Genomic DNA, 27,985 nt, shown 5'->3' with positions numbered 1-27,985 from the left:
CTACCCATTGTAATCTGGGAAGGATTATAATAATTTCCACTTACGATATTTGGAAATGCGTCACTTTGTAGAACCTAAGGGAAGACTTTGGAAAGGAGATGAGATAGTGTCAGAGAAAAGCTGGCATTAGTTTGGTGTATCTGCCAGATAATGCAAATCTTGAATGACTTCCTTCTGTTATTGCTTCAGTGCCAAAGGTTTTCCCCCTGTTAGTTGGAGTTGTATAATGCACGACGAAAGAGAGAAAGTAAATAACTGGAATACGAGTAATTTTTAAAAGTGATTTGGATTGGGGTGGGGGGAAGTGATGATTAAATGAGAGTCCTTAGTTGTTGTTGTTGTTGTTGTTTTCTGGTTTCTTGCACACTCTGTCCTCTGTTCTCTCTCTTCCTTCCTCCCCTTGTCCATCATGTCTTCTGAAATTGCTGAGGTAGAGCTGATGAACTCAAAGCAGTTCACAGCATAGACTGAAGTGATATGGCATATTGCAAAGTCTTCTCTTCTTCTGAACCAGATTTTTTTTCCTTCTAAATGCAGATTAATAAAGCGTGCACTACAAGAGGAACAAGGAAAAGGATTTTAGTGAAGGTATCCTGATCCTGAAAAAGTCAGGAAGGGCTTCAAGCCCATCTTGGACTTCAGAACACTTCACAACTTTGTGGTAAAAGAAAAATTTTAAATAGAGCCTTTGGACTTATTTATTTCATCCTTATTTGGAGAGCAGCATTATTTTATTATTTTATTTTATTTTATTTTATTTTAGGCAAGAATATTGTATGTGAAATTAGGCTACTTTTCAAAGTAAAACATACCTGGGTTTTAGGTTTTTTTGTAGGTACTTAATATATAATCGAAGTATTAAGGTAGTTGGATGGCTTGTGTGTTGTTTTTCAAAACGTGTTCTTTATCCCTTGTGACACTGTGTTTGCCTTCACTGTGAGTGATGTTTTCTCTAGTGTTTTGTATCTTCTTCAATCGGTTCACTGGATTGTAGAGTAGAATGTCTTTCCCAGGACCAATATTTTGTCTAAAAAGTGTTTTGAAAATAGAAAGTGGTTTGTGTTTTGTTGTTTCCATATTTTTACCTCTTATATGATGGCTCACTTGCACGGAGAGATATAGCACCAATAAGAAGTTGTTGTTTTTCTTTTCACCTGAAAACCTCCCACAGGATAGATTTCTGTTGTTGACAAAGATATACAAAGTGAATATGAACGTATTTGCCATGTCTGTCTTTAGTAACAAAACAGCTATATTTTACTGCATTAACTTTTAAGGTCTTTTTATTCATGAAAATCAGCCTGTTTATGTACTACGTGTTCCTCCAAAGTTACAACATTACAGTTATTGGAGAAATGGAATTTTCTCCCAGTAGATGAAAATTACATTTTGATTGAACATCATGCCTTATGCAGTCACCCATAAATATAATGCCTTCTGCTGTCTTTTCAGAAAATGGCTACAGATGTGATTTCTGAATCGACAAGAAAATAGAACATCTTAATGTTTTAGGTAAAACAGATGGTATTTTTGTTTTAGGCAAAACTCTCTCGTAGTGAAAACAACTTAATTGGTGACAAGACTCTTAGGGTCAGCCAAATTATGTACAGCTTTTGTATCTGTTTCTTATTATTGCTTTAGTACCAAAGGTCTTAGAATAGTTGGAAAGGAGTATTTATCCTTCTTATTGCTATTTTCTCCTATGCCCTAGAAATAGATACAAGATTTTTCAGGCCTATTTTATTTATAAAAGTTGTAAAATTGCATGTTGTTTCTACTTTGGTTATATTCTGGCTTTTAGAAGTGCTTTCTCCATTCCTGAAATACGTTGTTGTACTTTTGACTGTTAACGCCTTACAGTATTGAGTTGCAGCTGTAAAGAGTATTTGCAGTGATAAATTCTGATAACATGTATATACTACCTCTTTGGCTTCCATACCATCGAGCTTTGGGCAGATTTCATGGGCAGGTGCCTGAAAAGAGCACAGTATTGTGAAAGGAGCTCTGGGCTGAGGGTCGGGGGCTCATTCTAGTTCCACATCTGGCACCAACTAGCGTCATTTTTTTTTTAAACCTAATTCCGTTTGCTACGTGTGCTGGAAGAGAGGGGTCTAAAGTAGGTGATTCCTAGAGTTGCATCTAGCTAACATTGGTTTTCCTGTCTGTTAAAACATAAATTGTATATAAAGCATTCATTTGGGTAAACACTACGAAAGAAGTTTTTGCATAGAAAACTCTGCTGTGGAAATTAAGCAAGCGTGTCCAATAACTGGGACATAGGAAACTACTTTCCAAAATATCACCACGATTGCAAAATAAAGACTTATAGCAATTCCCTTCCTACCACCTCTTACAAAAAGTTAGAACTTACTGAAGGAACAGCTCGTGTTGTCATTGTAGCAGCTCAGGAAGGTAGCCTCGATTTTACCTCAAAGAAACTCCCTTAAGCCGCAGTCCTGCGGAGGTGATTAGAAGGTGTCCAAGCGAAGGCTCTTTACTGGGGTGGATACAGACCACTCTGATGAAGCAGCAGACCAAGAGCCTTGGGGACATGGGGACTCTGATGGGACTCTAAGTACTGCAGACGGCACGTCTACTTGTAGTGCATACACCTTGAGTGTCTTCCGCACTGGAGAAAAACAGGACCACCTTCCCCACCTGCAGGGTGCCTTGGAGCCTGACTGCTTGAGTTTAAGTCCTGGCTCTATCACTTAATGGCTCTGTGTCCATGAGCAGGATACTAAACCACTCTACACGTCTGTAGAATAGACATGATTCTAGGACGTTGTAAGTTAGTAGTGAAACTGAACAGAGTTAATTCAAGTGAAGTACATCCTGAATGCTAGGCAGGGTTCTAAAGGCAAATTAAGTGCAGCTGTTGGTGTAATCGGTATTGTTGTTGTTGTTATTACCATTACATCTGAAAAACTCTCTGCCACCTGCCAAGTCAAATTTACTGAGTTAAAAATAGCAAAATTATTTCTTTATGCTAAAGTGCTATTTGTGAATTACTGCTTTGGCTATTAGTATTATAGACAAGCATAATTCTCTACTCAGAGTAATATTTTCTAACAGACAACATTCTAGAATATTTACTTAACAATCACATACTTTTCATCTAAACAAAGAACTTTGATTAGAAATATTTTGTGGAATCCTTGGATTTGAGGTAGAAGGTATTCTCAGACATTAAATACTTGGTTGACAACAGCAATTTTAGGTCCTGCTATCGCATTGCACTTGTACACGTTGCTTTTGAATCTTGTCCTTGGACAAATGACTGTTCCTAGGATGATAGATTCATAATATTTTTGTCCCATGAATTTTAAGAAAGTTATTTCTCCTAAATATAGGAAAAAATGGTGAAATAATGTGTTAGGAAGGTCAGGTAACATTTATGCCCTACTGTATTCAAACATAATCCTAATTTTTATTGCAGAGAAAAAGAGTGTTCTGTTCCTTAGTGTTCAATTTTTTTGCCTCTTAGATGAGACCATATTTGCTACTTAATCACCTGGAAGCTTTCAGAAAACATCGTTTTTTATTTTTCCCCTTATAAATATAAATTCCATTATCTGGTAATTGAAGAGGAGCAAGACCGTTATTATACAGTTTCCGGAGAAATTTTTATGGGGAAACAGTTAAATATTTGCCTATTTAAGAAGGCCTCTTTTATAAAAACAGAAAGGTTTTTAAACTGGGAGGCCTTGGAACTTACATGAAAAATCTTGTGCATGTGTGCATTTCTCCAGTGAATGCAGTCTGTGCGAGGTATTCAAAGATTAGAAAATAAACAGAATTTTGAAAGGCTAGGAATAACCACCTTAATCACTGTAAGGGACTGTCAGTCATTTGTTTTTCACAAAGTACAGGTTTGGGGTTTTCCTTGTTTTCTTCATAATGTTTTCTGTGAGCGCCTGCGCTGAGACAGTGGGGTTGAGGCCCCTCAGGCCTGGTGGTCAGTGGATGACGAGGTGGGAAGGGACCCTCCCTGGGAGAGAGCGTCAGACAGCTGGATACACTTCATTTTCAGTCTTGGGCCCAGTTCCAAGGACCCCAAGTTTTTCTTATTGATCTTTGCCCATCCCCACCCTGCCCTCCTTTCTAGCCCTCAAAATTTTCTTTTATGCATTTGGTGGTAAAAAATTTCAGTCTTTGTGATGTGAAATCACAGCTTAGCCCTCATTTTCAAGAGGAATACCATAACCTGATGTGTTAGTTTCCTCTTGCTGCTGTAACAAATTACCACAAACTTAGTCTCTTAAAAAAAACACAGAGTTATTGTTTTACAGTGTTGGAGATCAGAAGTCCTAGTCAGTTTCACAGGCCTAAGCAGGTGTTGGCAGGGTTGGTTCCTTCTGGAGACTCTGAGGGGAGAATCTGTTTTCTTTGCCTTCTTTATATTCTAAAGGGGCCTGTGGCCCCTTCCCCACGTCTTCCAGCCTCTTGCTTCCATTGTCATGTGGACAACTTCTCAGTTGGACCTTCCTACATCTCTTTTATAAGAACCCTTGTGATTATATTGGACTCAGTTGGATAATCCAGGAAATCTCACCATCCCGAGATCTTTAATAGCATCTGCAAAATCTTTTGCCATGTAAGCTATTCACAGGTTCTGGGGATTAGGATGTGGACATCTTGGGGAGGGGTGTAAATCACTTTGCCTACCACACCCTGAAACCTAATTTTCGTATTTCCAATGGATAAGTAGAGTCTGAGTTTGGGATAATTAATTTAAAAGCATCAAGATAAATCCGTGTAGATGTTCCTCAGGCAGCTGAAATTCAAGAAGTCTAAACCTGGGATTTATCACCTTCATCCTGAAACCTCCTCCCACTACTCATCTTAGGTGCTCGATCTTGGTTAATGGCACTACTGCCATGTCTGTCCCCTCCTAACTGGAACCAGGAGTTGTAGAAGATTTTTTCTTCTGGTTTTGCTCAGCCTTCTCCAAGGAATCCAAAAAGTCCTGCTGGTAAGATATCCCTGCCTGTTCCTCAGATTTCTTCCTCTTTTTGTATTTCTACCACTCCTTTAACTTAGGTCTTCACCTTTCCTGCCTGGGCTATTATAGCTACTTGCTTGGTCTTCCTGCTTTTAATCCTGACTCCTTAAATTCTTCCTCTGTCTAGCAACTAGAAGTATCTATTCAAAGTGAATCTGACCATGTTAAACCTTCTAGTCACTCCCTATGACTTATATAATGGGGTCTGTGCTCCTTATAATGATTTAAAGACACCCATTCCTCACTGCGACTTGAGATTTAGCTCCCTTTCTAGCTCATAAATTGGCATTTTAGAGGTTTGCTTTACTGTGTAGATTTTAGTGGTACTAGATGGCTTGTATGTCCTGAGAATAACATCCTTTTTCTTGTATCTGTATTTTTAGTCTCATAGCCGCACTACCTAGGGCATATCTCCCTACTTTACTTTACCTGGCGATCCATCCCCTGCCCCACCTTTAAAAAGTTTCTTGTTTTTGTTGTTGTCATATTTTTCTGATTACTTTAAAAATACATACTTTTTGTAGAATAGGGTTTTATATGCAGAAGTATTAAAAAATAGTTGCAGAATATTCACTCATAATACCAGAATCTAGAGGAAGTACCCTATTAATAGTTTAACCTCTCTTTTCTTGACTTCTCAGCTGTTACATTATATCTGCACAATTCTTAATTTCAGATATTTCTCCTTTGAGAATTTCATTCTGTGTAATTTTAATGTAGTCAGTTTCTGTGGTGAAATTGTTCATCCTTTCACCTACCTTATTCATATTTTCTTCTTAGAAGTATTAATCATTATTTTAAAGTCTTATCAGTTAAACTCTAGTATCTGGATCATGTGTAGTTCTAATTCTTTTGTCTTTTTCTCCTTGGTGTTTAATCATGTGGCTCTGTCTTTTGGGATGTCTTGAAATTTCATATTAAGTGGTACACATTGTGTATGAAATTTATGTAGTCTCCAGAAAATATTTTCTTCTGGAAAGCATTCAGTCTTCCTCTAATCAAGCACTATGCTAAACTGAGGCTAATTCATGTCTTGTTCATCTAGCTCTCCAAGTTTTCAGCTAATAATCTTGTATGTTCTGTGGGCCCTACTCCCTGGTAGGTTCTGAAATGCCATGAGGGGGCACCTGTGTGGCTCATTCAGTTGAGTGTCTAACTCTTGGTTTCGGCTCAGGTCATGATCTCAGGGATGGAGCCCCACGTTGACCTCTGCTCAGAGGGAAGTCTGCTTGAGATTTTCTCTCCCTCTCCTTCTGCCCCCCCCCCGTCTCTCTCTCTCTCTCTCAAATAAATAAATCAGTCTTTAAATAAAATGTCATGAGATGTCGCTGGTCGACTTTTCATCAGCTTTCTGTTCAGGGTTTAAGCCTCTCTTTCTGTGCAGCCGCTCAGTATTTGACACGTGCACTGATAAGAAAGCTACCTGTATACTTGAAGCCTCCTGAGTCCTCACCAAATGCTTTTCAGCCACTCTGCTCCCACAGTGACCTTCCTCTAGGCTTTGCATGGAACTCAGACATTCTTATGCTGAGAATTGGCATGCCCCAGGGTAAAACTGACTAGAGAAGAAAGCTTACTTCTCTTAAGTTCTTTGCACCCCTCAGCAGTTTTCTCTGTTGCCTTCAGAGGATTACTGCATCAACCTGGGATTTCTAGTTGGCCAGTGGAAGTGAGATCTCTTGCCTATCAGCTCCTGCATCTCCCCAAGATCTGTGTCTCCTAGAAGCTGAAGCAGCATTTTATTTTTCAACTTCAGTTTGGTAGTTGAAAAATGTCCACTTTCTCTACTTGGGTGTTTATGTTTCTATTGATTTGTAAGAGCACTTTACAAATGTCCCAAATTTGATTTTCTTTTATTTTTTTATTCTTTAACCTTATTTTTAAGATAGAAAATGCTTAAACTTTTGTTATAAATTCTGCTAGCCTTTCACTTCGCTGTTATTTTACCGTTACAGTTAGAGAGACCCTTTGTGCCACAGAGGATTTATTTATTTTTTCTACTAATTGTATATCGTTTTTTATGTTTCTACATTTTTTGATCTAGAATCAGTGTTGGCATATTGTTTTAATGTGTCTGTTTAACTATTTGTCTTGCTCATCTATTATTATAGGTATAGAATTATTTTGCTCTTTCTCCCAACAAAAGGATTTCAGTGAGATTTTGATTAGCATTGCATAAGATTCATGAATTAATTTTGGAATACTTGGGGTTTTTTGGCAGTCTTCCATTTTTCTCTCCTGGGAAAGTATGTCTCTCCATTTATTCATTTTTATGTCTCCCAGTAAAGTTTTGTCATTTTTTGTATATACAATCATTTTGTGTAAAATTAATTTCATATTTTGAATACTGTCCTGATTCTTTTTTTTTTTTTTTTAAAGATTTTATTTATTTATTCGACAGAGATAGAGACAGCCAGCGAGAGAGGGAACACAAGCAGGGGGGAGTGGGAGAGAAAGAAGCAGGCTCAAAGTGGAGGAGCCTGATGTGGGGCTCGATCCCATAACGCCGGGATCACGCCCTGAGCCGAAGGCAGCCGCTTAACCGCTGTGCCACCCAGGCGCCCCTACTGACCTGATTCTTAATCATCTTGCCACCTTTTTGTGTGTGTCACAGGATGCTCTGTGCATACCTTTGTCCTATTACCTTCTGTACTATACTGAACTTAACAGTATCTGTCTCTCTCTTCTCCTAGATTATAGGTACTTCCAGGACAGGGACTATGTAATCACATTCATAAGTTTATAACTACACCTACCAGGAGGTATCCTTCTCTCTGTCCTTTTTTTCTTTTTAAATGACTCATACACCATGTGGTTACTTTGTACATGTATGTATCGTATGCACCTGTGTGTTTATTTCCGCCCTCCCATGTTATCCGAACTCTTGTTTCAAGGAATCTTTGTTATCAAATACGGGGTTTGGTTAATTTCTGTCATTTAGATTTTTATATGCCTTACACAGGAAAGCATTTAAGGCAGCTCAGTGACCTGGGTTAATTAAAACATTCACTCCACCATCCAGTGTGATTCCTGTACCAGAGTCCCTGGTCAGGACGCCAGGGGGATTTTGTAAGGAAAAGGAGAGATTTCATTGCTGTTGAGATTCTGCTTTGTGTCAGGTCTGAGCTGTGTGACTTTCCAAACATTTGATCGTTTAACCCCAATACGAGTCTTGTCTTCTGATTTTATAGATGAGGATATTAAGGCTTGGAGAAATGAAATACCTTGCCCAAAGCCTCTCAGATTCTAAGGCCCATGGTGGGGTTTTCAGCTTGAATGTGTTTGATTCCAGAACCCAGGAATCACAGAATACTGTGATTTTTGAGACCTGCCATGTCTCAAAATGCTTTTTATTTTAATATCTTGATTCTTTTCCCCCTAGCGACTAACATGATAAGCATTATGCTTTAAACCGAGAAAACTAGGTGAACTATATCTGAAAGACTTCAAGTCTAGAAATTGATATTTTTATAAACATATAAATCCATATGTTTCCACATTAAGAAAATTTTCTAAGTTTACTACTTTTCTTTAGATTATGCTCCACTAATGAGGCTACTTAGGGAAGATGAATATATTCTTCTTTGAAATGAATTTTTTACTGTGCTGTCATTGATTAAGAATCAGACACACTGAGCTCTACTCTGCTTTATTCTTAATTTTCTCTGTGATCTTGGATCTGTCATTTCTCCTGTCTTTGAAAAGGAGTTAATTATTTAGCTTGTCGACTTTAAAAGCATTTTTTTGTGGAATTAAAATAATCGAAATGAAAATGATCTGATAAAACTATAAAGCCCCCTACTAGTAAGCATTATTTCTAAATTAGACATTCTTCTAGTAGGATTTTTGTGCATTACTCATTTATCAGCTATTTATTGAACGTTATTCTGTGTCAGGTGCTACACTGGGCACATGAAGTTATGATGATTTTTCATGTAACCTGGTGTTTGCTTACTTGATTTTAAACTGCACTTAAAGGGGACTTGCAGATATTTCTCATTTTTATCTCCCTTACACAGTCATTAATATATGTACTGCTTTTTAAATGTTTTCCTTGAATATTGTTTTGCTTACCTCATGTTGTGAGGTCATAAGATGAGCTCCTTCATATACATTGCAAGATTTTTTTCTGTTCCAGCATTCCAGTTTATAAATTTTCTTTTACAAATATAGTACATTGAAATGCAAATAGCTCTCTGTGCATCCTGAACTTCCCAAAGAAAGAGGCTCCATGGGGATCTTTGGCATCAGTGAGGAGAGGAAATTCTTCCCATGTGAATTTGCAGCTAAGGAAATCTCCACAGGAAACCCCAGTTGTCAAAAGGTGCTTATAAGCTTGGTCTGTGAGTAAAATGGTTAAGAAGATGGCTCAGGGGGTAAGGTCAAGTTCAAAGCTATATTGTGGTACTTTTTGCTGGGTGAGTCTTGCCTGCATCCTAACCTCAGTTTCCTACCTGTCCAGTGGGAAAGATGAAAGGCTGTGCCTCACAGGTTGCCTGCGCAGGCCTAAGGGCTGGGCCGTGCAGACAGGAAGCACGCTAAGTGGTAACTCCAAGGTCACTCTGACCACAAGGCATACTCCTTCCGCTCTGCCCTTCATCCAGTCCTAGAAGGAAGCCCATGTGCTCCTATACTCTTGTTCATAGTCGGCACTGATTAGATTTGCCTTAGAGAGGGGCGCCTGGGTGGCTCAGTCGTTAAGCGTCTGCCTTCAGTTCAGGGCGTGATCCCGGCATTATGGGATCGAGCCCCACGTCAGGCTCTTCCGCTGGGAGCCTGCTTCTTCCTCTCCCACTCACCCTGCTTGTGTTCCCTCTCTCGCTGGCTGTCTCTCTCTCTGTCAAATAAATAAATAAAATCTTTAAAAAAAAAAAAAAGATTTGCCTTAGAGAGTGCCATAGTTGTCTTTTTTAACATGGCACGAATCATTTTTACAAAAGGGTTGAAGGAATTCTAAATATACTCATCTTCGATAGAGTCTTCAAGGACAGAACCACCTTTACAATGAAATTCTAGTTCTCCCATAAAATGATTCCCAATTTGACATGAGCATGTAGATGTCCTTTCATTTTTCTCTCAGAGTAGATGTAGTCTGTCATCTACTTTGATGGGCAGGTAGCATAGGGATGCTTGGCCTTTGTGAGGTGAGGGTCGTTCCTTGTACACAGAGAATTGAGATCATTGCTCTAACCCCAAGTTAAGGGGGCCTAGTGTCATAATGAGAACGAGGAGGCTGGATGTGACCTAGGTGACAGGGAGGAAGCTAATGTAAATGTGGGGAAAAAAGTTTGGAGCTTCCTGTCCAGTTACTTACAAGATAAAAATAGAAATGAACTATCCCCATTTTTAGGATATAAATATTACTATCTTCCTTTATTAGTGTGGATCAGATATTACTAATTTTCAGTAACTGAGTTTAATATTTAGGATATTGAAACCTGTTGGTTTCATTCACAGCTGATGGGTTTAAATGGACTCCTATTTAGGGATGTTGGCACTGTAACAAATGTTTGACTACCAAACATGATAATAAAAATGAACATTTAGCTAATTTTTGATTGTGTACTTATTTCCGAAGGAAAATATTTCATATGTGATTATACTTTCTCTGTACTCTACTTAAAATATATGTAGATAAGAGTTGTGGGTCTGTCAGGTAAATTTATGCTGTGCTGCACTTGGAGAACATGGTGTGAATCTCTAATTATGTTAAAAAAATGATTTTCTTAGTGCAGCATTATACTCATTATATACTCCACACATTTAGTTTTTGAATAGATTCCTGGCATGATAATTATATAATCATTCAGTACAGTAGAAACATCATTATGGTCACATACTAATTAGCTACTAAAATGAAACAAAACAGAACCTAGTTCACAGCTTATTATAAAAAGCAGTTTTATATTGTATAAAACCAAATGTATGGTTAAAATTATTATTTGCTTTAACCGTGACTCTTTCTCCCCCCTATGGGCCGTGGGAAGGAATCAGTGTTCTGGATGCTCGTTACCTAATTTATTACTTGGGCACATGTTACGTTTTATCATCAGAGCCCCTAAGACCAGCCCTGCGTAGTAGCGCATCCAAAGACCCTGCCGGGAGGAATCCTAGGCTCCGTGTCTGGGTGTGCCTCTGGGCTTCTGCAGATTTAGGATACTGGCCTGAGTCTTCAGACCACGTGGTAGAGTTCTTCTATTACGTATTACCTCTAAGCCTCTGGGAACATGGGGCTCAGCAGGAAATCACTCATTTCTGGGCTGCTGGTTTGAACATCTTCGGTGCTGAGGATAGGTGATCCTCAACTGTTTTTCTTCCCCAGTACACGTTGGGAATATCAAATTGTCTTGCTGGTAACAGTGAATCCTGGCAGTTGTGATTCTCCGGGTGGGCTTGAGATGGGACGAGTCAGGTGACACGCAAGCTGTGGTAGAGGGCAGTGGGAGGGCGCCAGTAGTGGGCAGATTCCTTAGGTAAGTCTGCTAAGCATACCTGTCGGAGGAGGGAAGACATCGCCCTCACTACCCTTTAGAATTGCTTCTGTGGGTAAAATAGGGTTTTGCCTCGTATGTCAAGGCTTTAATGTCTTTTGTAAATATATATTTGACTGCATGGCTTCAGCCACTCTTCTCTCGCACACCTGTGGCATCGTGGTGAACAGAAGTGATGTAAGTTAGGTTGTGTGATCCTGATGCATACTAGAAGCCATTAGGAATTAGAGACGTTTTTATTGCTGTGTTGTCACTTTTGGTATCTCAGAATACTATTTCTATCATAAGAGCTTCTCCTGATGAACCATTTATAAGTCAAACATTTTATAGATTTTATGCTGCATTCTCTTTCTTTTGTTTTGTGTTTTCCTGTTGTCCTTCACTTTAGTTTTGACCAGTGCAGGTATTAATTTTATTTCTTACGTGATTTGCAATGCAGTTGAAACACACAGAACACACGTAAAATATAGGAGCACGACTAGGCTTTCTAATGCACTAAGTACACAATACTAGCGGGTGTCCACCATTTCCACGTCGCTGCTGTGGGTCAGAGGGAGATGGAGCTGCTATCGGCTATTCAGTTCTGTGTTCCTGTAGTTACAAAATTGTATAGAAACCAAAATATTGCGTTCAAGAAAATATTCACTAATGAATCAGTGAGTTATATTATTCAAGCATCCTCTTTGAAATATCTTTTGATTTATTTGAAGATAATATGATTCAAATTGATCATAAAGTAAAATCATAAATCTTTCAAAGGCTGTGTATTTCATGAAGTCTGTGATATGATGGCCTAGAACATTTCTGCTCACAGGCAAAGCCGTGAAACAGTGAGGATCTCCAACTAAGAATTCTTTGAATATCAAAGAAATTTAGAGAGGACTTTAGGAAAAATGATGAAGTCCTTGAATATTTTTTACAAAGGTAGTTATGTTTAAAACCATCCTATAAAAATTAAATGCGTGAAGGATGTCATAATGTGCTAATGTAAAATATTGTTGGAAAAAGTCTGCCAGAAACTCCAGTTCATTCCTTTTTTGTTCATTCTAAGAATTGCACTTAATTTTAAGTATTGTCTGAACTTATTTTAATAGTTGTGTTGTCCTTTCTCCAGCTAGGCCCAATCAAATCTTTTTTAGCACTATTTGTTATAAAATTTTAACCTCCTTATTAAGTGGAGTTACTTCAAATGATCTTTTTTCCAGAAACAACTCTCTTGAAGAATAAGGACCCCATATATATAAAATGTACGTGTGATTCTGCGTGGATAGCCATACATTTTTGTTGTCTTTTAGTGGTCTGCAATGAACGTCAGGCTTTTAATTGAAATTAACTGTGGCTCAAGTACAAATAGGCAATGTATGTGTTTTCTTACTAAGTGAGCTTAGGTGGGGATCAGGAAATTAGTTGGATCAAGCTGATTATTTTAGAAAGGCTAATAAAACCATACGTATATAGGTCATTTTCTGGGCCATGGAAATAACTTTATTATAGTTCTATTAATGTCTTCCATTTGTATAACACTTTATTCTTAGAAAGTGAATCATTATTTCATTACCCTTTGTACTGTGTGTTATTTGTGATGAAATTGCGTGTTCTTCAGAAATTTTACCAGAATGTTCCTTTATAAGTCCTCTCCATGTGTCGACTCTATGACTGTCTGTGAGCCGAGTCCTTAAACATAGTGTAAAAGAAGTAAAAATAGTTTTTTAAGACCCACGTAGTGAAGCAGCTGTTTTTGCAGGTATCTTGTGGTCTGTAACCCTTCAGAACAAGACCGAATCTCAGTGGTTTCCGTCTATGTGAGTTCCCCCACAGCGCAAGTGACTTCTGCTTCCGGAAAGCCTGTGGAAATTCAGATGAGTGCAGTTTGGAATACGGCAAGTACTATTTCACAGACAGCCTATGAGGTATGTTTTTGCCATAGAACTTAAAGACGCATCAAAAAAGCATAGCCAGTATGTAGTTTATATATGTATCCATGCCCCCTCGAGCTGTCACATTGTTGTATGTGAACTGGTTAAAGTTGTGGATACCAGAGGATTTCACTGACCAGTTAACTGACACTAAAGGAAAACAGATCATGTGCTTCCTAGAATACTAATGTCTATGTTAGTGTGTATATCATATGTTGTTATTAGTACATTATTAGCAGTATATTATATATCTTTCTAAGTATTGGAGCTTTTTCCTGAAGTAATGAAGTCATCATTACTTACAAAATTTTGTATTTTTTTTGTTTAACTCCATTTAGTAACAATTATGCACATTGAAATTGGGATAAATAACACCTTTTCTAAATAACTTCAGGTACTTTCAGCATTTCATTGCAAAGATGACGTGACATACCATGAAAGAAAGACTTCCTAAAATATAGGAAGGTGCTCTTTTTCTGAGATACATCTGTGGAAAACCTGGCCTGAAGTAATAGACGTTTTTGGAGAAAATTTCTTAAAGTAATGTTAAACTGAACCCCTGCATGACTAGATTTTTATTTATTTATTTGAGAGAGAGTGAGCGAGAGAGCGAGAACGAGCAGAGAGAGGGAGAAAGAGAAGCAGGCTCTCTGCTGAGCAGGGAGCCCAATGCGGGGCTCGACCTCAGGACCCTGGGATCATGACCCAAGCAAGGCAGATGCTTAACTGACTGAGCCACCCAGGCGCCCCCAGCTGTGTCACTAGAAAAGCTGAATTTTTGTGGAGTCTCGGGTGCAAGTTAAACTGTACTTCTGAAGACACAACCATAAGCCAGGAGCTCTAAATGAGAATTACTTCGCTTGTTAAAAGCCATTGCTGGCTGCTTTCCTAAATTCATAGTCCTTTAGGTAGAAAAGAAAAGGATAATAGAAGTTCTGGTCAGATGTTACAGGAAACAGCCTATCTAGAAAATGGAGGAGTAGCTCCCAGAAGGCAGGGGTCACGCCCTACGGTGGGTGCGTCCTCTGAGCTTGGTGCGTTGTCATCTGGATCCCATGCACTCAATGGCTGCTGTTCAGATGCCTGATACTTATAGTATGATGTTTACCACTTTTATTTTTAATGTACTTGAATATCATAGTATTATAAAAAGATTCCTGATAATTAGGAAAAATCATTGTTCACCCAAAGCTCCTACCTTCATGGAGAATTTTCTCCCCTGAGCATCCATTGAGAGCACTGTAGGACAGTTGAAGGTGCTCATACAGTTTCACATGTTGAGTGGAAGCATTCATGGCTTTGATAGTCCTACCAACTCGAAGTTATTAGATTCCCTGCACAAACAGAAATGTGGGTACTCTACCCATAACGTCTCAAAACATCTTTATAGTGTTATATTCTTTGTTAAAATGAGGTAGTTTTTTTTGTTTTGTTTTTACTAGATGTATAAATGCTTTTCTTTCAGTAGATGACATTTCTCTTTAAAAAATTCTCCCCTCCGTCTTTTAAAGATCTCTTTCCTAGTACAGATGCCACCCCTCGGACTGAAAGTGTATACGATTTTGGAATCAGCAAGTTCAGATCCACATTTAGCTGAGTACGTCCTGCATAATGGTAATGTAAAAGATAAAGGAATTTTCAACATGAAGAATGTAAAAAGTACTGAAGAAGACATAACCCTAGAGAACTCCTTTATTAAACTTCGGTTTGGTCAGTCTGGGCTGATGGAGGTATGTTCTGAGAAGTTTTCAAATTCATGGAGGGGTTATCACTTTTATTATAATATGTGCAGTTTACGTATGCAAAGGTGGAAAAGTCGATGCAAACACTCTGGGAGAAAGGATGGTTGAGCTGTATGTATCTGATTTTTGTGGTCCACTGTGACCACTCGCTCTTAACAAGTGTGGTCGGTGGTGGTGCTGCTCCGTGAACTGTTTCTGGTCCACAAGATAAGTATAGAAGCTGTGACGGTTGAGAAAAATGTTTGTGGAGCCTCTGAAAGCACCATGACACAGTAAATTCATGCCTACTGAATCTAATACTAAAAAATTTGAGTGTATATTTGGTATATCTCTTTAAATTTAATTTTTCTAGTAATTCACTTTTATCGTACTTCACAAAAATATTGGTCCACGCATACTGGAAATAAAAAAATAAACGTGCTTCTTCAGTACAGAAAGTTTGAGAAGCACTGGTCTACATCTCTTAATTTGTGTATCTCTTTCTTGCTTAATGAAATGTGTTCTGACTTTTTGTTTCGATTGTGAAAGTTTTAAATTCTAAGTATAAGATATAAAAGTATACTTTTAAAATTTTGGGTGTTCATCCAAGAATTGTGAACATTAGAGGCTGAATGTTAGCAGTGTTCAGTCTGTCGTGAGGTTTTTTGGTGTTTTTTTTTTTTTTTTAATCAACAGGTACATGGAACCTCATGCAACATCATTATTATCTTAATAGTGAGTTGCTTTTAAACAACTTTTTTTTTTTTTTTGTCCTTAGGAACTGATAAATAAAGAAGACGGTAAACACCATGAAGTAAAAGTGCAATTTTCATGGTATGGAACCACCAGTAAAAAGGACAAAAGTGGTGCCTACCTCTTCTTACCTGATGGGGAAGCCAAGGTAAGTGCCAGTGAGCTGAGCTGTGAGTATACGTTTATTGAAAGGGGAATGAAGAAAATAATAAGTGCATCTCATTATTTTGTCATCTATTAGGTATAGATGAGTTGGTTCCACTATTATATTTCCTTATTGACACTTGACCATTTGTAGTCATGAGTGTTAGGTAAAGAAATAATTTTTCAGGGTTGGAATTCATTAAGATGCTACAGTGAACAGTTGCTCTCCATGGAAGGAAGCCAGCTTTGATGTAGGGTTCAGGTGCTCTTGTGTTCTATACATACGTGGCACGGCGTGTATACAGAGACAAATGATCTAGCCACAGGGGAAAAAGAAATGACCCAATGGGCCATTTTTCTCCTTAACTTTTAGCACTGTAAAAAACAGAAAAAAATTTTCCCTCCCCTTGACTGTAAAGGAGTAATATATGCAAATTTTGGCACATTTTTGAAAATGCAGAAAACTGAAGAAAACAATAAAATTTACCAGCTATTCCAAAGGCCGTGCAAATCACTGCCAGTGTTTTGATGTATCTTTTTATTGTCTTACTACGCATATCCCTTTCTACCCCACTTTCAAGTTTTGTCTTCCTACATTTAATATTTTTTCATTGTGACAATGCTAACAACGAGATGGTATGTTCTTTGAAAACACAGTTTTAATATATACTGTTGTGATGAAAGGTCTGAGGGTCCAATGTCTAACAACATATAATAACACCATATTATATGATATGCTGAGAGAGTAGAACTTAAATGTTCTCACACACAAAAATATACATATATTTGTGGGAAAAAAAGAATTTCCTATTGTTGCATATGTAGATTTTCTCCCAATACTTCACTACTGTAACACCGTGATAAGCTTTCTTTGTAGCATTCTTTTTATGCAGTGATGATTATGTCCTGAGAATAACTTTCTAGAGGAGTCATTTTGGGTTAGTGGATGAGGCCTTTAAGATTTGATACGTACTAGTTCTCTGTCCTCTAAAGTGACGGCATAAATATTCACTTCCACCAGCGTTTTTGAGAGTTGCTCTCTATACACCACTCCAAGCACTGAGAATCAGCTGATCAAAAGCTTTACCTATAATAATGGGTGAAAAATAATTTACTGTAAAGATTTTGTGATTATTAGGGAAGCTAAACTTTATACATTTATATCTCTCTCCTGTATCTTTTGTGAGTTTCCTGTATAAATTCTTTGACCATTTTTCTGCTGGTACAACTTACAGATCTGTAAGCATTCTTTATATACGGTAAAAATTAATCCTTTTTCCTACATATTGCAAAATGTTCCATCAGTGTGTCATTTAATTTAATTATTTTATGTTGTTACAGTATTTTTTAAATTTTTGTGTAGTCAGTTCTGTATTTTTTTCTTTAGAGCATCTTCCTTTGCTTTTCTACTTATATAGGTTTTGTCTACTTCAAGATAAGTAAAATATTCTCCATATTTTGTTTCCTAGAGACCTGTCTCGTACAAAAGTTACTTTTGTTCTACAGTTTAGAAAAGACTGCTAACCAAAATCAAATAATAGATTTTAAAGAATAGCATTGACTATCCTGAGGAGTCTAGTTTTTTGTTGTTTTGATTTTTTTAAATCAGGGAGGAATTAAAGGTAAACTACAGCTCATAGTAGCCATTCTAGGAAGGGCAATAGATCCTAAGTCTAAGCTGTACCAGTCTGTTCTCACTTGGACAGGAATTTGTTTTGTTTTTTGTTTTGTTTTGTTTTTTTAAGATTTTTATTTATTTATTTGAGAGAGAGAGCCAGAGAGAGGGCGCAAGCAAGGGGAGCAGCAGAGGGAGAGGGAGAAGCAGGCTCCCCGCAGAGCAGGGAGCCCGATGCAGGGCTCGATCCCAGGATCCCGGGATCATGACCTGAGCCCAAGGCAGATGCTTAACAGACTGAGCCACCCAGGCGTCCCAGGAATTTGGTTTTGATTGACTGTTCTTATACTAAAGAAAAAATGAAAAGTAGCTCTACTTATGGAATATTATACATGGACAGTTGTGACTAATTTATTTTAAATTATTCTATTTTTAAATAGCTCTAATATTAAATAAAAAGACCAAGAGAATCATCCTGTGTTTACAGAGAGAAAATAGAAGACTATGAGGTAGGCAGCCGGGCGCGTCAGAAACAGACAAGAGCCCAGAAATCCCCATGCCAGCTTTCATCTTCCTCCCTTACTTTTTAGCTATATGGTAAAATTAGGTCCAAGAACTTTGTAAACTCTTAACACATTGTATTAATTTCAGAATATTTTTTCTAGAACCAGAGAGGTACGTTTGGAAGAAAATTGCACAGTTCTGAAAATCTGATGCTACCTAATAGTGCACATTGCAAGCCTAGCTCATCGTGCCTCTGTTGATCTTCTCCAGCCTGTAATGCTTAAGAAAATATAATTCCTTGCAAAAAAAGAAAAGAAAATATAATTCTTCATAAATGCTTTCAATTTGTTCCTGTCACAGAAGTTATGTTCTGTTCCTGTTTTTTCTTGACACTAGATTCGAAATGACAAAACCTAAACCAGTGGTTGCCATAGTTTTTTCAAGTTTGTAAATTTGCTTTATATTCAGCTAGTTCTTTCTAGTAAAAGGGCGTGTGTTTTATAGAGCAGTAAACCTAACTGTGATTAAACAGTGTCTTTGGATCCTGCTTTCCGTTTGCTCAGATGACTCCCTGTGGTCATCCTTGCCACCTGTCCCGACCCCTGAACATTAGGGGGCCATGGTTATAATAAATGTTTGCCTGGGAAAAAGTCACTGCTGTAGAATGAATGGTATTTCTAATAAATAACATATGGACAATATAGAAGGATTTTAATTAGAAATTTTTATAGCTGGGAGGAATGTTTGTAGATCATCTAGGCCGGTCAAGTTGTAAACATTTTTATTTTCTATCTTCAGCACTTTTTGTCTAATGAAAAACCTTCTATTCCATTTTTATAGCATGCGCTTATTCTGATACCTTGTAAGGTTTGGTTTTCACTTGAGATCGCAAATATCAGGTGTTATGTATTTGCTGTTTTGGAAATAATAATAAACACCTCTTGGAAAAGTTAAAAGCCAAATTTTTTTCTTAAAAATGTCATTTCCTCCCCAGCCTTATGTTTACACAGCACTGCCCTTTGTCAGAGTGCAACATGGAAGGTTTTATTCGGACGTGACTTGCTTTTTGGAACATGTTACCCATAGAGTCCGACTGTACAACATACAGGGTAAGAAAACAGAGAAACACAGCTGCGAAACATGTATACTGGTTCTGGAATTTTTTTGTCTGTAGTTTTTAGTAAGTTAGCAATTGGTTTTTGAACATGGTACGTATGGTAGTCTTTTCTGAACTTGCTGCCATACTCACTGTGTGGTTTAAAAATATACTTAGCCTTTTGATAATCAGAAATGGTAGAACATTTAACTCTACACGTATGTGTTCTTTCCTTGTGTATATCTTCTCTCACCTATCGTAGTATTTTCTTGGTCATGAGTTCATTGATTGGAATCTTTATTTCTTATATGTAAAAACAGTGGGTTGTTTTGTGTTGTTTTTTTTTCTTTAATTTTACAAAATGGGAATTCTGTCAAATACGGCTTTCAGTTAGTAGATCACTGACCGCCTCTGACGTGCACACTCGCCCCCCGCCCCACGTACGGCCTGCCTTAAATATGGAATGTATTACAATAGCAGGTGTTACTGGAATTTAACTTTCTTTTAAGAAAAATGTTCATTACCATTACGAGTTCTTTTTGTTTACAACGCTTTACCTGGTGGAGTGTAACATCGGGCGATTGTTTATTGCTTTTAGGACAGGACTGAGCCCCATCTTTATCAACCAAGTGACAGTAAATACGCTTTTAGTCCTGTTAGGGACTTAACCATGGGCAGTGGCTCTTGTCTGTCCTTAGGATTTGGGTGGAGCCGTGGTCCTCAGTCACCCTCAGAGTTGCACATTTATGTTGGTGTTGAATTCGCTGTTTTTAGAATGGAGTATTTTTCCAACTACAGATTTAATCCTGGTAACCAGACCACTTACCATGGTATCAATTCTCTTAGAAAAGGACCTCATAAAAATGCCACTTTAGATTTTTCTCTGCTGTTAGCTAGGCTGAAAAAGTTAGAAAAGGAAATACTGTTTCGCTGAATCTTTATACCAGCAGATAATAAAACGTTTGAAAACTAATGATGAAATATATGGGCAGGCACTGTTTACTTTTTGGGTTTTGTGGGGAAGCAAAGGGTAATGTGTTTGGGGAAAGTTCACTTTGCTACTTACAAGAAAGTCTGTGCTTCTGGAATAATCTTTTATTGAATTTTCTAAAATCTCTAGTAAATCAGAAACAATATTTTTTACCATCCCTTTCTACTCTTGCATAAGCCATCGTTCAATATGTCTGAGAGCTCTAAAATTACACTTCAGCTATGGCCAGAGGTTTCATTTTACGGGTAGAAAGCGGCATCGTCACACAGGAGATGTGCTTATCTGCTCTTAGACTTGCTTAAAACTGTCGCTTGTAATGGAATATTTCTTCCTCGAGTACAAGCTTGCACCCACTTCAGCCCACACCTGCTTTTTCAAGCATGGTTTACCGTTGCTTTTCGTCAGGTATGCTTAGGGGATAGGCTGTGTCACAGAGTTGATGCTGAAGCAGCCCGCCGGAGAATTCCAACTTCTCAGTCAAGTCTGTTTGCTTAATTGCTTTTGCTTTTGTTTAAATGAGTCTGTCACCATCACTGCAGCCTCAGAGTTTTCGCGGGTTGTCCAGGGGATCTGGAGCTCATCACAGAGGGTGTTTTCTGTAAATTAGAGGGCCCTCTTCTGCTGCTGTGACTATAAGCTTAGTTTGCCATCATATCCCAGGGGTTGATTTGGAAATTAATAGGCTCTGACTTGCCCGTGTACTCAGCCCAGCAAACACGCGTTTACCAGACCCTAAATGCCTTTCTTTTCCCCTCTCTCCTTCTCCCCTACCGAGCAGTCCGAAATGCCCGGTGGCTGACTAGTAGCCCCTTACTGGAACCAGGAACCACCAAGATTGAACCCTCCAAGGTGACAATGCCAGCTCTGGGATTTAGTCAGTTAAGAAATAGAAGTTGTTTTCAAGTGGGCACCTAGAGTATTCGCATAACAACAGTAATGATTATAAAATAAGAATACAGACCTCAGAGTGCGTCTGGATGTCACAGTGGGTGGAATACACGGGCTGAAGCATTTGTATTCGAGTTCTGTAGCCTGAAAGCAGGAAGCTTCAGAAGTTGGTGGGGACGACAGATAAATAAGTTAGGTATAATGTGAAGTTAACGTGGAGTGCCTCTCCAGATGTGTTTTACTGTTGTCGCCTGGATTCAACCTGAAACCAGCGTATATAACTATTCGAAGTGACATAGCAATCTTTCTTTTTGCTCTCTCAAGCCCAGAGCGTTTATATTTTGTGTTTTTTCCCGACATGAAAGTAGTCTGTGGGAGATGGAGATACCAGTTCACCTGAAAGGCTTTAGTCCAAACTATACATCCTTCTATGTTTGTATCTGAGCCCCTCTCGACAAATCTCCCTCTTGGAAAAAATAAGCCCCGTCGCGGAGAGAGAGCCTTTTCTCAGTGGCCTTCCTGACCTCCCTCCGTCTGTCGTTTTCTTTCACACACCGTTGCACGAAGGCTCAGGTTGTGTGGATCCTGGCTCATTGGGGTTTTAATTAAATCACTGATCGAAAACCTAAGGAAGAGATGTGAGGTCTTCAGTGTGTTTGGATCTCGATGAGTTCAGAGTGCCTGAACGGGGTCTGGTTATGCTGTACCAAAGCAGCTATGCTATGAAATACTTGACAGCTCTCGGTGTTTTAAACTTTGGCCTCACGTAAACCAGGCATCTGGTCGATTGATCAAAATCCATGGACAGGATGTAGCTTTTCGTCTTAGGTGTAAAGAAAACATCAACCAACTTCCATGCTTTTGTAGCTCGGCTCACATTTAATATTTCTTAAAAGAACACAAATATCTACTTTCCAATTTAATTTACTAAACTATCTTTGGATAGATGCTACTTTTGCCCCCTTTAAACTGACCAGATGCAGTTATTTGGAGATAGAGCCTGTTTGTTGTTAGTACCAAATTTATGAGCCAGAAAAAAATGGGGCTTGAAGCTATTAATATTTTATGATTAGATACTATAATTGTATTAGGTTACTAAACCATTAATTACACAGAAGATTTTATTACCTCTCAGCAATAAGGATGAAGAAACAGGAAGAGTTGATATTATAGATTATCTGTCTTTATTGAGAGTCTGTATTAAATGTTTCAAATTCAGTTTATATGAAATATTCTTTTAAAAAACTAAAGTAATGCAAACCTATTAAAGTATCCTTAGATTCCTCAATCACTATTTTAGTTACTCTTTGACTGTTTTTTTCCCCAAAGTAACCTTTGGCCCAAATTAAGCTTTGAGAGAAAACAAAATCAAGAACAGAAATCAAACAGCACTTCCCAGATTATAAAAACTGTGTGGTCATCATTGATTTTGCAACAAACTGAGTTGGGAGGTGTGGATTCAACCAACTTTGGGTTGGTTTTTTTTTCCCTTGATGTTTTATATTTAAGTTTTAGTGTTTCTATGTGCGTCCTCTCCAGATCGGGAAATGGTAGGAGGTGGGGTTTAGAGTCCACTCTTAACATCATTTAAGCTATTAAAAAACACCCTGTGTTTCTTTTTGTTATTGTTCAGACATTACATTCAAAAGGTTTCTAGAAATATTAAATTAGAGGAAATTTTGTGCTCACTAGCTTTAAAAGCTCTACAAGATCAGAGGTATTTGAGAGATTTCTAATGAAACACAATGTTTTGCCTTCTATCAGGTTAAATAAGAAATCCATTTTGTAGCACCCATAATTTAATGAAATGCCCTTTGGGAACTTTTTTTTTATTTTTCAAAGATTATATTTAGTCTGTAGAAAATAACATTTTTCTGGAGGGAAAGGTGGGAGAAGTGAGGATTAATTTTTCTTGTACTGTAATCATCTTTCATTAAATTGAAGCTTTATGTGTTACTAAGGCTACTTTAGCTTTTTTTAATTAATCTTGATTTGGAAGATAGAATGTGATACAGGCAGAAGCCCGTGTCCCCTTATGTTATATTTGCTACTGTACCATCACAGTAAGTGCATACCTTGCGGTGACATCATGATCAGTAAGTGACGTTTGCTAGCTGAAGCTTCATTTGTCTTTGGAGCTGTAATTATTAGACTTTGGTGCCCTAGTTTTCTGACATCAGCAGCTACTTTGAAGAATTAGGTTGCTATGGGTTACCAATGTGTCATGTACATTTTCACTAGCACAAGGTTCAGGTTCCAGATCTATTATAATATATACCTTCAAGTTTCCCCCAGCCCCAAGGACTGTGTTCTCTTAGGCAGGTGTTTGTGAGTGAATGAGTGTGTGTGTAAACCATGTTTCAACCCTTAGGAGAAATATCTAAATGCAATACTTTTGCCTTTTTTCCACCCACATATTATAAAAGTACTATATGTAATGGATCTTGCTAAAAGAAAGCAAGTAGCCTGGAGGTAAAATGTAATGAACTGCCATCAAAAAGTATGGAAGAAAAGACTTTCCTTTGGCTGCGATGACTGAATAATTTCCTTGCGTGGGCACATTTAGCATCCAAAAAGAGGTTGCTTAGTTTTTCTCTGTTTTGAATATATAATGTAATTGGATTCATAACATGACCCTTAACTTTGAGTGAGTCAAAATAAACTTCATGTAGTTAAACACATAAGAGAATCACATTGGGAATTAGAGATCTGAATCCCTAGTTGCACCTTGAAGCCAACCAGAGTGACCTTGAGTTTGTCCTTTAATTTCTTACGGACTCAGTTTCTTAAACTGTAGAAAGACGAGATGGCCAATTAGGTGTAACCATTAAGGAGTCTTCACAAAACTTAGTATCACATAAAGTCTCTTTTGTGCTTAACTCCTTGCTCCTAAATTCATCTTCTAAGGATGCTTGAATCTGGGCCTTCCAACCCTGGAGTCCTCGTGCTTGTAAACAAGGTCTCAAAGCTTCATTGAAGTTGTTTTTATTTCCATAAAAAGATTCATGAGGATATTAAAATGGTTTGCAATCAATCTCTCATTTTTTTTCCCAAGACTGTGTTCCATATTTAGTTTAAGAGTAAAAAGCATTAAGTGAGTTATGGCTAGGCAGACTTAGGTAATTAAAACATTTTTAGAATACCATAATATGCAATTGACTGCTAAGGATTTTTTTTTCTGTTAATTGGAACTTTTAAAAATTGAAATAAGTAGCTATGTGTCGAATCTGATTATTCCCTACAGGCATGAAAGAGAAGGTTATTTTAAGGGACTATAAGCAATTCTGGTTACACAAATTCAGAACTCAGAGGTTGTCTTGGGGGCTCTTTGACAGCAGCTGCTGTGTTGAAGGCATAGCTTCTTAGCAGGGAAGCATCATCCCCCACAAATAAGTGTTGCACTAAACTCAGAGGAAGGGCATAGGGATGGAAAATATAGGGGAAATGTGATGGCTAAGAGCTCAGACTCCAGAGTCAACACACCTGCATGTCATTTCCAGCTTCGATCCCAGCTCCACCACTCACCAGCTCCTTGACCTCGTGCAAGTTATTACGTCCCTGTCCTTGGTTTTGTCATCGTGAAAGAGGTGACAATAATAGAGTACCTCATAGAAGTGTTGGAGGAATAACTGAGTTAATATACATAAAGCCTGGCGCATATTAAGTGCTGTGTCTACTTAAGAGGATGTGCAGGCTTCGGGCACCTGGGTGGCTCAGTCAGTTAGACGTCTGACTCTTGATCTCAGCTCAGGTCTTGATCTTAGGGGTCGTGAGTTCAAGCCCTGCGTTGGGCTCCACACTTAGTGTGGATGCACAGGCCAGATGATTTAGACATAGACGTTCCAAATAAGAGAGGCCATTGAAAGTTGGGGGTGTTTGGGGAAGATTTGATAAAGGAAGTGAGTTGTTGAGATGCTATGTCTTTGAGAAATTCATTTATATAGGCAGAAAGGAAGGAAAGAACATTACCAAGCGTGAAGTGGGTTTTTTTTAATCAAACTCCTTTGTTCCTATAAGAATTTGAAAAGCTCTCTATTACATATATTTGACATCTAGTTTTTCTTTATACACATTTAAAAAAAATTGCAAAGGATGTTTTTTCTGTAATATAATAAATATTGACATTTTAAAATAAGCATATCCAGTGAGTAGCAATTTGATTTCTAAATCATGCATTTTTAAAAAGGCCCGAATAAGATCTTTAACAGTCAAATTTCACATCCTTATTTTCTCCTTGAACTCATATTTCCATTCTGCTTCCCACAGAATTTTATCTTAATGTAATATTTTTATGCTTGAGAGTCTTGTTATTGATCAAGCTTTCATTCCTCTTATGAAATATGTATGTATGTGTACATTAAGTTTAAAAATTCTGTCATCCTAAAAGTAAATATTAATTTTTTTCTGGATTGAGTTATAAAAATTATTAGTAGTATACAGTTGATCAAAACAGTCCTTGTATGTTACCATTTTGGTCATTTATTTCATGAACTTTAATGGGAACCTTTCTCTCAGTGGATGAATCGTATGTACCCTTTGTATCCCCATATGTTCATGTATCCATTGGTGAATGTTACTTATTGTGAGAATGAGATGGGTTTCGGCATCAATTTTCTTCTTAATTTTTGTTTTTATAAAGGCAAAGCAAAGAAATAATGTTACCATAAGTAAGTAGGTAGGAATGGAAGGAGTTCTATTATAAGAATGTCATTCAGTCCCTTGAACTCCTTATGAGTTCTGTTCTATAAATCACGGAATTGTCTATTGTCAAACATGAATTTCAGTCAATTGTTTTTAATGATCTACTGCCTGACAAATTGATTAGATACACCTTCAATTTTGTTAAAAGCAAACAATAGAAAGTTACATGTTTTGGAAAAATATTTGTTACCCAGCCATTAAAGTTCCGCCTAATACCAGTATTGCAAATTGTATCTGTTCAGCGTCCACTGGAGTTAGGATAAGTGAGAGGTATGCTACTGCTTCTTTTCTGGTAAGTCAAGAGAAGATATGGTTAAAGTATGGTTTAAAAAAAAAACAAAAAAACAGGAAGAACTGCTTACCTCCATGGCAAGACGAACTTGAGAAGTAAGAGTACGCAGAATCCAGGCTTCCTGCCTAAAGCTACCTTGGAAAGGAGCGTGTTTGGGAGACAGGAAGAGGCAAGTGCAGAGTGACTGTCAGTGTGGAGGGCCTGCAAACAGACCGTTGGGATTATTCCAGCATTCTTCCCTCACGTGTCCTGGACCAGCCCAAGCTTGGATAGGGGGAAAGGAACAGGAAAGCTTCAGTGTTGTGAGCTGTTTTATTCACGTCCTATGCAAGTGCTTTCGTTAGATCGTCTGTTTTGGATTTTTTAAAAATGTTACTGATGTAGATGTTGTGTTTCCTCCAGGACAGAGCTTCCAAAAAACCTGTTGTTTCTTAAAATCAGTGCTTACTAGAAAAAAAAAAAAAAAAAAAGACAGCTCCCAGTGTTACTGTGTATGTTTTTCTATTATTAGGTCTTCCAAGTATATTGTAGTTAATTGGTATCATCTTTAACCAAAATTTGCAATCCGTGGTATCAAAATGCTCTACCTTTCCTATTATGCGTTTACTTTTGTGTCATTATAAGAATTACTGAAATGAAAAGCCTAAAATACGTAGACTAGTGCCTCGCTCATAATAAGTTGATCAATAAGTCACAGTAGTTATTTATCTACTGCTTTAGAAATAAAACAAAGTGGTGCATCATCATTTTCTTAAATTCAAGACTCAGAATGAAATTTACTTAAATTTATATTCATGAAAGCAGATGTTAAAATTTTCACTTGTGCAGAAATAATCAATGTGAACGTTTACAGACCTGGAAATCAGCCGGTACCTCAGAGGATAAATTAGACCTTACAATGGATAGGCAAGTTGAATAAGTCAACATGGAGAAAAAGGTCATCCAGTTGTGCGAGTTATTACCATTTTTATTCTTGGTACTTTCAGATATGAGTACAGTCTTTAAAAATGATAATATTTGCTTTTTAGAAACATCATCTCCATATTGACCTACTAAATGCATCATTGTTGCGAAAACTGTCGTTAAAGTTTATGTTGACTGAAGCAGTGTGTGTTAGTTAATGACCCTCAGTGTCAGCTCCCAGTTAAGTTGGGTAAGTTCACAAAAACACTGTCACAAAAGTAAATACATAATGGGAAAGGTATTTTTATATTTTTGATGATTTAAATACAGAACAAAATACTCCCAAAATTTGAGGGGCAATACTTCGAATTACAAGCCCTGGTTTTTCATGACAGCTTTTTTGTTCGCTGTTGTTATTGTTAACAATTATTGTTACCATTGTCCTACTTCTGCCGTGAAGTGATGGCTTAGTCACTCCCTCTGCTCAGACACAGAGTCAAGAAAAAGGAATGAGGGCAACAATTAGATAACAAGCTTGCATTTCCGTCCAAGAACCTACATTTAAGGACACTCACTGAAGACCTTGCTTTGAACCTTAGGTGGGTTTTTTGAGAATTTATTTTATATGATTTCATATCTATGTCAAATTCAGTTAAGCACCTCTTTTGGGTTCTCGCCATCCATCACTTTTCAGTTTCCTAGGTGGGTGTGGGCCAGTTGTTGTGATTGCATCTTGATGTAAGGACTTGTCCTGATCACACATCGAGCGACACTAATAAGATACCGAAAACTTGCCGAGTGAGTCAGGCTTTCTTTTGCTCTTTCTCCCAAGCTGCTGCCTCTCACTCCGATAACCATTTGAGTATGGGGAGTGGTGTCTGATGTATTAGGGATACTCCTTGGAAAGGTACACTTTGCATTTCAAAATTGCTAGAATAAGGTGATTGGGTGGGTGGAGAGGATTG

At 37.8% G+C, this 27,985-nt stretch overlaps 1 protein-coding gene across 1 annotated transcript in view; it reads left to right on the top strand.

The window, feature by feature from the left end:
* Positions 1 to 27,985, top strand: part of MAN2A1 (mannosidase alpha class 2A member 1) — a 171,177-nt gene that overhangs the window by 111,252 nt on the left and 31,940 nt on the right. The window contains exons 13-16 of the mRNA XM_045808255.2: positions 13,241 to 13,406; positions 14,924 to 15,142; positions 15,912 to 16,034; positions 19,144 to 19,258. Of these exons, the coding sequence (XP_045664211.1) occupies positions 13,241 to 13,406; positions 14,924 to 15,142; positions 15,912 to 16,034; positions 19,144 to 19,258 (623 nt within the window). The remainder of the gene's footprint in view (positions 1 to 13,240; positions 13,407 to 14,923; positions 15,143 to 15,911; positions 16,035 to 19,143; positions 19,259 to 27,985) is intronic.

The sequence above is a fragment of the Ursus americanus genome, chromosome 5 (genome assembly GCF_024610735.1).
Source record: "Ursus americanus isolate L20-20 chromosome 5, mUrsAme1.1.p, whole genome shotgun sequence".
Taxonomy (NCBI): Eukaryota; Metazoa; Chordata; class Mammalia; order Carnivora; family Ursidae; genus Ursus; species Ursus americanus.
The sequence above is the reverse complement of the archived record's forward strand: the minus strand, read 5'-3'. Positions and strand labels throughout refer to the sequence as shown.